The sequence below is a fragment of the Spermophilus citellus genome (genome assembly GCF_964194105.1).
Source record: "Spermophilus citellus genome assembly, chromosome: 1".
Classification (NCBI taxonomy): domain Eukaryota; kingdom Metazoa; phylum Chordata; class Mammalia; order Rodentia; family Sciuridae; genus Spermophilus; species Spermophilus citellus.
In genome coordinates, this window is record NC_138182.1 from 13252984 (window position 1) to 13268122 (window position 15139).

General features: G+C 36.9%; 1 protein-coding gene across 1 annotated transcript in view; it reads right to left on the reverse strand.

Moving 5' to 3' along the window:
- Window positions 1-3501: 3501 nt before the first annotated feature.
- The window catches only part of IPO5 (importin 5), a 47057-nt gene continuing 35419 nt past the window's right edge, over window positions 3502-15139 (reverse strand). Inside the window, exons 18-26 of the mRNA XM_081293376.1 lie at window positions 14455-14551; window positions 13250-13422; window positions 11423-11534; window positions 11282-11337; window positions 10318-10440; window positions 9029-9248; window positions 8356-8584; window positions 6566-6707; window positions 3502-5947 (exon numbers count right to left, since the gene is read on the reverse strand). Of these exons, the coding sequence (XP_081149502.1) occupies window positions 5861-5947; window positions 6566-6707; window positions 8356-8584; window positions 9029-9248; window positions 10318-10440; window positions 11282-11337; window positions 11423-11534; window positions 13250-13422; window positions 14455-14551 (1239 nt within the window). The 3' untranslated portion in view covers window positions 3502-5860. The remainder of the gene's footprint in view (window positions 5948-6565; window positions 6708-8355; window positions 8585-9028; window positions 9249-10317; window positions 10441-11281; window positions 11338-11422; window positions 11535-13249; window positions 13423-14454; window positions 14552-15139) is intronic.

A 15139-nucleotide genomic window follows, 5' to 3' on the forward strand; every position in this document is an offset into this window, starting at 1 on the left:
TCAGCCATCCAGGTTGGCTAGGTGGGTAGTTTCTCAGGACTAGCAACTTGACTCCTGACCCTCAGAAACACACATTCGTTTTCATCAAAAATGCTAGTTTCCCTCCAGGGGGTTACAAAATACAAGCAAAAAGATTTATTTGGATCAAATATGTGTGTCTTTCAGATGGGGTGGCTGAGAAACAAGAGTTGGAAGAGACTTTTCACTATTTTTTTTTAAAAAATAATTCTTTAAGTTAGAACCAAGTGTAAGGGACCTATTGTATAAAATTAGGTAAAACAAAAAGGCCAAAGCAACAGTCTCTAGAATTTCTGCCTTATCTCAAAAACACCTACATATTTTTGTCACGTATGAAGAGCAAAGAGAGTGATCATCCTGACTTCTAATTACCCTGTCATTCGAGGAAGAAAAATGTCAGGGGTTTCACAGATGCTCCAATTTGGTCAGTTTTTACATGTCTGAATGCTTGGGGGCCTGGGTGGTGTTGTCATACAAATGGCTACTGCACTGCACTGTGCCAGTCATTCTTCCACTTTTGTTTTTTGTACTGGGATGGAACTAGGGGTCACTCAACCACTGAGTCCACATCCCCAGCTCTGTATTTTATTTAGAGACAGGGTTTCATTGAATTGTTTAGCGCCTTGCTGTTGCTGAGGCAGGCTTTGAACTTATGATCCTCTTATCTCAGCCTCCTAAGCTTCTGGATTACAGGTGTGAGCCACTGTGCCTACTGGCATTCTCATCACAAGAATGGATGCATTTGCGAGGAACTGTTTAGAAGTGACAAAATCCTTCCAATAGCTCCATTGAGGAGTCGCTGCTGAGGGGCAGCACTGCAGTGGGCACAGGTGCAGGAAAGGCACAGAGGCTCTCAGTACCAAAGGGGAGAGGGAAAACTGCCCCTTACCTGCAGCCAGGCAATTTTGGAAACTGCAGAAAGCCTGTGGGCATGGGCCCCTTAATTGGCAGGGAGCCAGTTGGGGCCACTGGGAACTTCAGGAGGGAGGGGCTTCAAGTAACTGGAGTTTGGAGGAGAGGGTGTTTTAATTAGGTCCCGCTTGCTGTCCCTCCATTCTTGCAAACCTTTGCCAAGTGACTCCTTGGAGTTCACCACTGCACTATAGTCCAGCAGTCACTGGGGGGAAGGTACTCAGCCTGAGTGGCCCTTGGGCTGAATGAAAATAGATCACACCAAAGACACTGCCCCAAGCCCAGTTCCCAAGTCTCTTGAGGTTTGTTCCTGGAGGGCAGCGACGGGGTCTCCCCTTTAGCCCTCTATCTAAATCCCAATCTCCGTCACAGGCCTCGGATATGAAACAGTTGCTATTAGGACAGTCACTATTCAAGAACTGATCACAGTAACCATTTTCCTCTAGTATTAAGTGTCCTTGTTTGTGTTGCTGTTTCATATTTTTACTCTTTTCTAATAGCCACAATGTGAGCTTTTGTCTTATGGCATTTGTCTTTTTATATTTGGTAACCTTTTCCCTTAAGAACCAATTTAAGAACAGTAAAAATATTGCTAGACCATATTTTTCTTACAATAGCTCATATTTCTTTAAAATGTTGGAATTTTTTCCCTTACATTTTTCTTAAACTATAATTTAATTAGCTAATGCAGTTAAGGGTGATTAACTGCTTAAATATTTTTACTTTCAGCATTTCCTGGCCAAGGGGATTTAATTTGTAAAATACCATGTGTGTAAGCTGAGACCAAAATTTTGAGGAAATATAGGTGCATGAAATTAGGCAATAGAAGATTACAGCTAGGACACACCAAAGGAGACCACCTGCCCTACTAGATTTCTAGGTATGGATGAATGAAGTAATTTAAATTTGGGGGTAGGGGTCAACTCTCTAAATGGTTTGCCCATAATCTGACATGTTCTTTCTCCACTGTCAACCCAATTATAATTAGAAGGAAACTAGCTTGCAGCAATATTTGCCCTTGAAAGGATCCACAGGTGGGTGACAGGTAAGAGGACTACTTTCCTGGCCTTCTGCCTGTCTGGCAGAATTCATCCTCCAAAACAGTGCAGACTGTGCGTCAGTCCTTAATGAGACCCTCTGGCAACCTCAACAGTGGGTGGCAAGGCTGGAGAGAATGTCATCCCAGGCTGTATTTTCTCCATGACTAGGAGTGCTTGTTTGATCTCTGGTGTAGTTTGCTATAATTTCCCGGATGCACATCTCAATGGCAGTGTTAAATACACAATGTGATCTTTTCCCCATCTTCATACTACACACTCGGTACACCCTCTACTTTGCCTTTGTTTATGAAACCGTGTACTCCGTTAGCACAAACCATGTCTACCTCAGCACTTCACTGGGAAATTAAACACAGTCTGGTCAGTGGTGTAATGTCACTTATTGGTTACTAATTACTTCCATTTTCCATGCTGTACATTTATCTGACACAGATGTTATACCAAGTTACTTCCATCTATTCAAGCACATGTACACATCATAGCAAGTCTACATGGCTAGATGCTTCACATGTAATGACGTAGGCCTTACAACAGCCCAGGGGGCAGCTGTTCCCTTTGCTTTACTTGGAGCTCACTGGGTCCTGAGGTAGAAAGCGACAGGGGTGGGGAGACAGCTGGCAAGGCATGCCAGCTCTCTTTTCAGGTACATGGCAATGATAGTGACCTCACTCTACCCAAGTAGCAAGTTCATGTCAGTATGAGACACGAGTCCTGTTGATCCAGAGTTTAGTGAATTTGGAACCATTAAGTCCAAGTGAGAAGATATATAAACCACCATTTTTTAGTCTGTTTTTGTAAAAATTTCACTAACAGCCTCACCTAATTGTTCAGTATCATTTGCGGTGGCTACTTTTATGCTACAATGGCAAAGTTAGGTAGTTGCAACAGATTGTGGCCTGCAAATCCTAAAATATGTACTCTGAGTCTTCACAGAATGAGCTGGCTAATCCATGGTCTTAACTATGCAATATTGTGATCTTTTAAAGTATATTTTAAACATACAGTAGCAAGTTGTTAGACTGTAATTAAAAACCTTTTCAAATGTTATTACCAATAAACATGAAAGCATGGAAAAAGAGTATTTAGGAGTGAAAAATTAGGCTATGTTACCTCCAAAATGTTTGCACTATGTATATTTTTTTCATTAATATACACATAATGAATATATGTAGAAGTATAAATCCAAATATCATGTGGCATACACTGTCAGGATTACAGCTGTATGTGATTAAGGGCAGAGAGTCCAATTCAGGATGGATTCAGAAGTTAACCTCTGTTCTAAATACATGCTCCCCCTTCAGAAGTTCCAAATGCTAAAAGTAAAAACCCAAGCGTATCCCTAAGTTTGATGTGTGTACTAGTGGGTAATTAACTTTGTTTTGGCCTTTCAAGATCACCAATTCTTAACTCCAAACAGGCAATCATTCAATATGACTAAATCATAAAATACAACGTTTACTAGGCTATAAACATGCAAACCCCCTATTTATTGAGACCACGTGCATCAAGAATATTTATTCTTATGGATTTACTGATAATTCTATAAACAGATCACAACTCCATAGTTATGAAAAAAGTGCCTGTTGTTACAGGAATGATCAATTACCTTAAAAGATAATTTTACTTCAAATTTACATCATAAAAAATATTCCAAATTGAATTATGCTAAAAGTTTCTAATACTTGAGCGTGTAACTGAATTCTTTTAGAAAATTTCCAAAAATGTAAGAGCCACACACATTGTCCCCCCTCAGAAATGGTTCAGATTCTTAAACAATACAGCACTACTTACTGACATACAAGGCCACTAAATGTGGTACAAAAGAAAAAAAAAAAATTTCCCCATTTTGCTTACACAGAATGAGGAGCTATCAAAAAAGGTTTCAAGTTTATGTCAAAGAATTGTTAGTTCACAGAATATCATCTTACAGTTAGTTCTGAGCTCTGGGTTTCAGGATCACATGGCATTAGCAACCTTTAATGCCACCCATTCTTATGAACTCGATTCTATTTCCATCACTCCTTTGCTATTGCACTTTTATCAAAAAGGATATATACAGTCTATACTTAGCAGATATACCCATTTGAGCTCTTCTTCCAGGAATTTTAGATCTTAATTACTACAGGTACATTTTCTGAATAACCTGAAATGGTTTAACCGGAAGTAGAATCTTGCTCCAACAGTACTTTTAGCACAGTGCTCTTTTTGCAAACACAAGCTTCTACATAAAACCCACACACCTTCTGACCGTACTGCCACCACCTGTACTTAAAAGGCATGTCATGTTTTCCACTGGTTTTCACTTCAATTCCCATTTTTTTTCTACCACAGGAATAAAGGATAAAGGTAGGTCTAAACACCTTACAAGAGTCCCAAAGGTACCACCCATTCAAAGCAATGACTATGCTGGTGGAATTATGCAATGTTGTTCTGCCAAATACCAAAGCCTTGAGACTAATAGCATTGTGTTGCAAACTGAAAACATATTTGAAGGGAATTTCCTAACAAGTGAACCACCTAAATATAGTCCATCCTCTTCTCTATTCCATTTCAGATTTAGTTTTAATAAAGTAATGCGAATCATTTAAAGAAAAAAACTTTAATTTAAAATTCTGATCTATGCATAAAATTCATTTTCATATCACGGTTGAATTTAGTACAAACTATAAAAATGTTAACACTGAAGTTTTCAACAGAAATCTATTCAGATCCCTTAGAAAAATTACTTAAAGAAACAACAGCAAGTCATTTACTGCTATAAGGTTAATACATAAAGAAAAAAACATTCACACATTTTACTGAAATTTTCAGTAAGTAATTTTAGCCATAATACTTATTGCAAAATTAAAGTTCAAAAGTTGTGTGTGGCTCTACAGCAATTACAGTTTGTAATGAAAACACTAAGCCAAATCTCTCTTATCTAACCATAACAATCCAAGCTCAAAAAAACGATTGGTTGAAATTTGCAACCTTACGAAGGATACCAACTGTGAACGGAATAGGTGTATCATAACTTAGCTTAAATTAATGTGGAAGACAGTAAAAACTAGATGCTTTTAAGGTTGAATTGCACAAGGAAAATATTAGAGGGAAAACCATTCAGAGCCATAGCTATTGCTTTAAAAAAATATTATATCATTTTTATATTAAAAACACTAAAATGAATCAAAGCCAGACAGTACTGAATTTTTACACAAGCTTCTTTTGTATTTCAACGTTGTTTATTGAGGAGTGAATGAGAGACTACTGCCAGACATGCCAACGACACTTCACATTCAAGGGCTGGAAGCTGAAAAGCCTCCCAACTGAGTCCCTGTATAAGCCTTTTGGGAAAAACAACCAAAACTGACAATCAAATGTGACAGCCTCATGCGTGTTGTTTATCATCAGGTTTTTTTTTTTTTTTTCCAACTTTTGCATCTACTGCTTTGCTGGGGTGAAGGCTTCCTTTTACCCCACAAAAAGACTCCACTCCAATTAATAGAATGAACACTAGATGTCTAGCAATTTGTTTTAACACACACCTACGCTGAGTAACTGATCTTAAAGCTGTTTTTCCTTAAGTTTCCTTATGTCTAATGAGAAAAGTTAATTTTATTTCCCTTCCCCTTCACATGGGTGGGATATACCAATAGAAAAATACTCTTCAGTGCTACTGTAGGGCTTACGGGGAACTCCTTCAGTGATCTGATAGAAATCCACTGCAACTCCACTCCACACACAGGGATGCTCTTCCTGCTTGTGGATCTCCAGAAGAATGGCCTACACACAACACTACCGCTCTCTTGCTCAAAAACAAAACAAAGAAACCTAAACAAAAAGGGTAAACGTTTATTTGGAGTTAGTTTTCTGGTGGGTGGTATTAAGGCCCTTCAAGCAGAGTTCAGGAGCTCCTGTATGGCTGCCTGCTGCTCGGGACTGAGCTGTGCTATGCATTCAGTCCACAATCCTCCAGAAGTCTAGGGAAAAAAAACGTGCACAAATTTAGATAAGGTGAAGCAATCATCTGGAAGGATTTTAATAATCATTGTGTAGATACTGTAACAATGCCAAAACACCTTCTAAGTATCTTAGTTTGAAGGAAATTATTGTAAAAACAATATATCTATCCATTTCCTCAAAATTCATTGTTTACAGCAAGTTTTCATTTTTGCATTAATAAAGCTACACTAACAGATGACACCTCAAAGTTACCTATACACCATAAGAATCCAGGAAGCAAAAATTATTTTTTTTGCTATTTGACAACTTATTATCAAATCTCATCTACTTTACTTCTAGATAGGCAGGAAAACTATTATATAATGAACATATGCTAAGTACCAACTGGAAGACTTAATTTCAAGTTTAAGATGAAAAATTTAGTTCTAATAAGTAACAGAACATATGGACAGATTATATTAAGTATAATCCTTTCAATGCTTAGAGATAGAGAATACAAACAATGTAATTTCTTTGGCTCATTAGATTTCTCATTTTCTTCTAATACAGAATATGAAAACAACTACTACCAAAACAAAAACAAACAAACAAACAAAAAACCCTTCTCATATCCCAATTTAACCAAATCTGCTCACCTGTACTTGGCGAACTACATTAGCCAAACGTTTGGCACAAGGATCTTCATGTTTTATGGCCTCATGCAATTCTCCTTCTGCAATTATACTGAATATTTTGGGCAGATTGGTATTGTTTGGGCCAAGAACAATTGGGTGATTACTGACAAAAGGAAAAAAAAAAAGAAATAAAAAACCTTTACAAATGAAATTTATAAGTAGAAATCACTCAAGCTCTTACACTATACTATATCCTTCCCTACATAATGATTATGTGTTCACTAAAATCAACTATCTTTAAAACTCAACAGGAATGAAACCAAATAATTTCATGATAGATCGTAACCCAAGAAAAATACTTGGCTCACCTCTCAGCAGTGTTTTAAGAGCCAAATAGAATGTGCTTTATAAATAATTTGCAATGTGTTAAAAAACAAATAAAAACCCCCCACAAGATATTAGCTGGGCAATGTGGTGCATGCCTATAATCCCAGTGGCTCGGGAGGCTGAGGCAGGAGGATTGTGAGTTCAAAGTCAGCCTCAGCAACAGCAAGGCACTAAGCAACTCAGCGAGACCTTTTCTCTAAATAAAATACAAAAAAGGGCTGAGAATGTAGCTCAGTGGTTGAGAACCCCTGAGTTCAATCCCTCAACAAACAGACAAATCCAAGATATTACCATTAGGTTTCTTAACATAGGTACATAATTTCTACAATAAACTCAAAGTTCAAAAGGATTATAGGCATATTTCAAGAGTAAGTGGGAGCTGGGCACAGCAGCGCATGCCTATAATCCCAGATGCTTGGGAGGTTGAGGCAGGAGTTCAAGCCAGCCTCAGCAAAAGTGAGGCGCTAATAAGCAACTCAGTGAGACCCTGTCTCTAAATACAAAATCAGTCTGGGATGTGAATGAGGGCCCCCGAGTAAAACCCCTGGAACCAAAAAACAAAACAAAACAGAGTAATAAGCAGGGATATAAACTCTTGGCAGGTTTAATGGAAAGAAACATAATAGTGAATTTAAGCAGAATTTTTGCCTTATTTAGAGAATTTCAGAGTAGTCACTTCCAAGGAAATGATCAAATAGCCTGACTGATGCAGGACTTAGCAAGGATGGTGAAGTCTATAGGGTGACTACCACATTTCTCTTACTGAAGTTCTCAATGGGAACACTCACAGTATTTGTGTGAACCTGAACTTAAACAGGCTTGAAGGAATATGTTGGTCTACTGGTACAAAACTCCACTAGTTGTACCCTTGGAATTTTTCCCAAACTAAAAATAGTAATTAAAGTGACAGAGCCAAGACTGAATTAATATTGAGGGAAAGGTGGGCTTAGAAAAACAGACACCAAAGATTATCACTTTGATCGGAACATTTCTACAACCTCCCTTTATTGTTGCAACTCTTAGATATACTCAGGGGCATAAAACAGCATTGGTAACACTATAGCCCAGGGCTAGATCATGGTGACCTATCTGGAATACTTCTCATAACCCATTGATTCTTGAATCCAGAGAAAAACACAAGAATTCCACAAGATCAAATAATGCTATGAACAATGTATTTCAATTCTGATCTATAACAAGTGTACACGAGATAACTTTCTGAAAACATTATTGTCTCAAGTTCCTAACTACTAAATTTAATTCCATAAAGGAACTCAAAATTCGATCTTATCATAAAGGTAAATTTTAACTGATAGTTTCTTAGCACAATGTATACAGATACTATTATAACTGATGGCTATGCACAAACAGGAGGCACTGTTCTGAAAAGGAGAATGAAATAAGGCCAGTCTGTGCTTTCTTACCTTTCGATCAGGTCACAGAGATAATTAAAAGTCTGAACAGCTTCTTCTTTATCTTCATGTAGTGGAAGCCAAGACAACCAATGTGGAAGGACTTCTTCAACGTTTACACAGTCAGGCTTGAACTTCATAATTTTCCCTACAGCTGAGATGCAGTTCTCAGTAGCGTTCACATTTTCTTTGGTCTTAGAATCTGCAGACTGAATAACTCTTACAAGCAGCGGTAGTGCTTCTAAAAGAAGCATTTGTGGGGGGGGAAAAGATTGTGGTCATTTTCATGCAAATGAACCTTTATCTTTGTTCCAGTTAAAGATTATGGTGAAAAAATGCAAAAGTATAAGGACTTTAGTTTCTTGGCTTCACCATCACAGAACAGTAACAAGGAGGCATTGCCTCAGCAAGTACGGGGCACTAGCACTCATAAAGACAAATCTCAAATGCAATGTGCCCTGGAAGGCTAGGGTAGGGGAGGCTTTTGTTTCACTCAGATTCCATTTTAATTTCTTTGAGAATAAACATGATAAATTCCTAAGTGCTATAGATGATGTATTTGAAGAGGGAGAAGAGAATAAAGCAAAAATACGCACATAATGTTTAGGGGTGTGGTGAAGAGAACAACGTAGAAACAAAAAGGATGGCTAGAATGAAATGTATGCAGTGCAATAAACAGAAGTACCTGTACAAAAAGGGCCATAGTTATCTCCACCATACTGTGCCATGACTCCCAGGCCATATGCTGCTGCTTGCCTGACTTCTGGGCTGTTGTCACATACATATTGGAGCATTGGCCTTAAGAAATATTCTGCATACTTAAATGAAGCTGGACTACAATGTTCTATGACATCATCAAAGATGCACAATCCCCATTGTCTGTCTGGCCATGGTCTATGTGGACACTACAAAAGAGATGCCTTTTTAAGTCACAAACATTGGTTTAACGAATACAAAGAAATAAATATTGACTTATAGACTATGTGGTTACATGGATATACCTGATATAGGCAATAAACAAACCAATCTGTAACAACAACCACTTCTAATGACTATTAATATTTAATAGTCATGACACAGATTTAATGAAATTCAGGATTAAAAGATTTGTATAACAAGCCTCTAACCCCAGTGGCTCAGGAGGCTGGGGCAGGAGGATCCCAAATTCAAAATCAGTGTCTCAGCAACTTAGTGAGACTCTGTCTCAAAATAAAAAATGAAAAAGGACTGGATATGGGGCTCAACGGTTAAGTGCCCCTGGGGTCAATGCCCAGTTACCCCTCCCCCACAAAAAAGTTGGGACAATCTTAAGTTCAAAGCACTGAAGTGATTCAACAGATTAGGTTATATGTGCCTAAATATTTTCAAATGTGCCAACATCTGAAGATAGCTTTTAATTTATATTATTTTTTAAAGTTGAAGAAAACGTAAGGCTATTATATAATGATGTCAATGCAGTTCATCAATTGAAGTACATTAACTACTTTAGTGGGGAATAAATGGAGGCTATGTATATGTGGGAGCAGAAGTATACGGGAAATTTGAACTTTCCACTCAACAACAAATCTAAAACTTTTCTAAGATATAAAGTCTGTAAAATACTTAAAACTTGAGTATAAGGGTTTATTATCCATAATTTCTAACTGTATATGAGGATCATAAATAAATTTGCTATGGTCCACTGAAAAAAACATAAATCATTATATCCGCTTATTAACAGGACAAAGATATTTGAAATAATGAAAAACCACTTATATTTCTTTAGAAGACATTATAATTGGCCTATGGATAACCTAATTAGCAATTTTCAAGAATACATATTTAGTGGGAAACTATATAAGGCAATAAACTTTATAAAACACAGTGGAAACCACATTTCTGAGACTCATTTTAACCTGAAGAATAAGGTTTTATAAGTTACAATGGAAGAATTCCAAGTCAACAATTTCAAAATAACAGAGAGGTAACACTTACAATTAGGTTGACAATTAATGGAAGAAACTGTTCAAACCATGGTAACACCTTTTCCTTGTAGCTGCTGAATATTGAGTGTAAAATATCTGACACTTTGGTCAGAATATAAACATCATTATCATCCTAAGAAAAAAATAACAGAAACCACACACTCAGATGGGTTATAAAGCATTCTACCATCATTAATGACATTTATAAATATCTAAGAAATATAAAAAATAACATTTTCCTTTGCTGACTTTAAGGGCACAGCAAGAAATCTAGAGACTGAAGTAACCTTACTAGATGCCACTTAACTGTCTTTGGAAAAAGAAAATTGTGTGGCAAATACGTATTTATTGTAAAAACTTTCTTTGGGACACAGTTGAAAAATTATCCTTAAAGTACTATTACTACTTTTTGGTTTTGCCAGAATATTCCTCATTTTAGAGTGAGATGGTGGGGAACTGGCTGAGGTCTCATACATAGGTGCAATGTGGACCTACTGGCATGGGAGTTTTGGCCACATTTCCCAGGTGCTGACCCTATAATAGTTGAAATATGTTTGATGGCGCAACATGGTATGATGAGGAAGGAACTGAGAAACACAGTGAGGAAGGCCTTAGACTGTACATCTGTTTGGGCAATCATTTAACACTGGAGTTCGAGGTCACTCATTGTTAAAATGTCAAAAGCACCATCAAATATAAATGATTGCTGTGAGCAACATGTAGAAAGAATACAGGTAAACTCTAAGGCATTTTGGGGTGCAAGCTATATTACAACAAAATTCACAGTACCAAGAAGAAAAATCAGTTAATTTTAAATTACTTATTCTATAAATTAATAAATGAGTGCCAGATTCTTATACCAAAAATTACTGATAATTACATCAGAATGACAAGATGAATTAGAAACTCAAGCATTTAAAAATCTTTCAGAGGCAAATGGTCATGTAAATAAAGTTCTGAAGGGAATAATTTACCTCATCTTGTAGTGACTCTTCAACCTGTTCATCATAGTCTTCATCTTGTCTTTTAACTAAAACACACCCAAATAAATGTTTTTAAATTATCACCAAAAAGGTCAAGGATTTCCTTCAGAAATAAAAGCTGTGAAAACTTACCTTGCCGCAATTCTTGATTTTTAAAATGTTCTTCAAGTTTTGCTTTCAGTATACCCCCCAGTTCTTCAAAGTGTTCATTATTTAGGCATCCATCTCCCATTACTTCAATGCACTAATGAGATTAAAAAAAAGAGCAATCCATAAGATCTAAAATTTTTTGGAGTCAAAAGTTGAACTCCAGGGGCTGGGGTTGTGGCTCAGTGGTAGAGCGCTTGCCTAGCATGTGTGAGGCCCTGGGTTCGATCCTCAGCACCATGTAAAAATTAATAAATGAAATAAATGTATTGTGTCCAACTATAAAAAATAAATATTTAAAAAAGCTTACTCCATATTAAGAATCATACGGATGTCTAATAAAAATGTACATAATTCAATATCCAGGGAGATTAATGATTAAATATGTATATACTTGTGTATTTGTCACAATAATAGCATTTTAACTCATTGTTCCATTACACCAGATGCAGAATTTCTTTTATAAAAACTTAAATGCAGGGGCTAGGGCTGTGGCTCGACAGATCACTGCCTAGCAATTACGAGGCCCTGGGTTTGATCCTCAGTACCACATAAAAATAAATAAAGGTATTGTGTCCAACTAAAATATTTACCCCCCCAAAAAAAGCCCCACAAGAAATTTAAATGCAAAAAAGAAATAAAAAACCTTAAATGCAGTATAATATAATTATATAATATATAAGCTCCACATAATGATTTCCAAACTATTTTAATGAGTCCATTACAATTTTGTTACAAAAATTGAAGACCTGAACACTTGGGACTTAACAGGTTAAAAAGAGAAATTACAAATAATATTAAAAAAAAAATTTTTTTTTAGTTAAAAGATGGACACAATACCTTCATTTTACTTATTTATTTTTATTTGGTGCTGAGAATCGAACCCAGTGCCTCACATGTGCTAGATGAGTGCTCTACCACTGAACTACAACCCCAAACTTAATACCTTTATTTTAAACATGTACTAGTAATACCTACTGTGACAATCATTAATTATGCTAGGCACTGAGGATTCCAAGATGGAATAGAAGTAGTAAACTGGCTCCCCTAAGGAGCACAACCTATAAAGAGAGCACTGAAGAAAGGGAAATGTGCCTTGGAAGGGGATAACAGATGGAGGGAAGGATAAGGAAATTCTTTGCAAACAAGAAATTCTGAACTTCAGGACTGTGAATGAGGACAAAGTGAAGACATTAAAACTTGAAGCAAGCTACAGAGCTGTGCAGAGTGGGGGTGCCACTGAAGATGGAAGGGAAGGGACTCAATAAATAGCAAGTTAAGGCAAGGGAGAATGGACTGGAGGAAAACAAAGAAGACAGACTTCTGGAGGAGACCAGTGAGGATATTCTCAATAGCACAGACAAGAGATGAGGTAATGGGAATGTGCATTGTCGGGGAGGGGAGGTGGAAATGCAGAAGAATGCCTAGGACAGGAGTTAGACAAGAACTGAAGATGAGCTGATACCTAAACTTCTGCAGTTTGATTATTAGGTGTATGATGGTAGGAATTTATCAAGACTGGTATAAGAGCATTCAGAATTTCTTGTTTCCAAAGAATGCATGTTTCCATGCCTTTGCCCAGATTACTCCCTGCACCTGTAATGCCCTTCTCCAGGGCATGTATACCGTTTCTCCAGTGTCTGCTCCTAAGCAAACAAAAATAGTGACAATACCAAAATATTAAAATATATATATATTTTTTTTCAGTGAAAGATTTTAAATTACATGCCCTAATTTTCTCCTAAATTATTTAGCAAGATTAATAAACAAACACACAATCTTACAAATATTCTTGAAGATAAAAATATTCACCTTTGCAAAAGAATGCATTATTTCTGAGAGGACATCAGAATCTGGTTCTGTGCCAATGGCCTTGATTAGAGCATCACACATGAAATGCCACATCTGGGTGAGGTACTCAGGACCCCGAACCCGTGCACACTCCAGGAGAAGAGGCATGGACTCCGCTGCTGCCACACGAACACGTTTTGTTGTTAAGGAAATGTGATCATTAAGGAACTTCAAAAGGCTGCCATTCTACTTACTTAAGCCTTAGGTACCATTGTGTTAAGAGGAATGTTAGGCAACTTCTTGTTTATTTAAGATAAGAAATTGTGTTCAATATAAAGTGTGTATAAAAAAACAGAAGTCTCCATGGTCACATGACATACCTGGACGGATGAGTCCAGTGACAAGATAGGCATCCCATTGCTCAAATATATCCCCAAACTCAATAAGGGCTGTGAAAGACCTGTGATCTTTAAGAACGTGAGAGTATTTCTCAAAATGCACCTTTATCCAAAACTTTAGGTAATACACTTCTTCTAATAAATGTAACTGAAGCTGGGTCTCTATGAGAAAACCACTGAGACCATTCTATTCCTATACTAGCTTTGATGGTTTTCAATAAAGATTTAGTCACCTTTCCATATCTAATACCATTTATAAAATACGATCATGATAACTTCTCCTTAAAAGCAATTCTGCTTCATCCCTGGCATCACTGGAAGTCTGCTGGGCAAAGCCATCTCCATAGAGTACAGCACTGTTAGGACACTACAAGGAATGACTCCAAAGCTTGGGTCTGATCTGTGTTCTTCCTACCCCTCTGTTTGGCTGTGCTAACTTTACCCAGCTATGGAATTAAGTGTTTATACTTATACACATTATGACTATTGTTAAATTGAGGATCAAAACAATAATGTTCAGAGGTACTATTCACATTTGTAATGTAGGATTCTATTACAGAAAATTAATTTATACTTGCTAAAAAATAATCCTTAAAATCCTTAAGTAGACCAAAGAAAACTGACAACAAGAGCACAGTTAACATTTTCTCTTCCATGATTTTGACACAAGGTGAACAAAAGTATATGCAGAAAACCAAGCTTACAGAGTAAAACTAGGTTAGGACACAAATAATAATGGTGATTTATACCTCTCAAAATTATAATAACCAAAGAAATTATACTTCTATTCAATCTAGATGTTTCACATCCAACTACTGTATAGGATATCATCATGGAAATAAAATTTCAGTAAAGGGACCATCAGCTTGACAACCTGTTCGGTGTATTCCACAAAACCTTCTTTTAATTCCTTGGCGTAGCAAACCTGAAACAAAAATATTAGAGAAAGAAATAAAGATTCATGTTCTTTTGTTTTTTACTTTGGTACTGGGGATTGAACCCAGGGTTCAATATCCCCTGAGCCATATCCCTAGTCCTTTCTGTTTTTCTATTCTGAGACAAGGTCTTACTACTAAGTTGCTGAGACTAGTTTTGAACTTGTGATCCTCCTGCCTCAGCCTTCCAAGCTGCTGGGATTACAGGTACCATAGTGCCCAGCAAGATTCATTTTGTTGTTTTTGGGTGGAGCTGGTTTTGGATCAAACCCAGAGCTCTGCATGCAAAGTAAGTACTACATCTCCAGCCCAGTTTTTAGGTGTTGATGTATTTATTAAATACAACAGCAACACACACACACACACAAAACCCCAGCAAAAAAACCATGAGCCCCAAAATGTTGTATCTTGACTAGGACTACATTTAAAGTTGTATATAGGACATAAAATTATTACACTTCTAAGAAAAACCATACAAGTTTAGCTTTACTTTTAATCCCCTAATCACATTTCTGTTCATTCATTCAAAACATAGTTATTTACATTGAGCACAAAACAGACAAAATTCCTCACTTCAC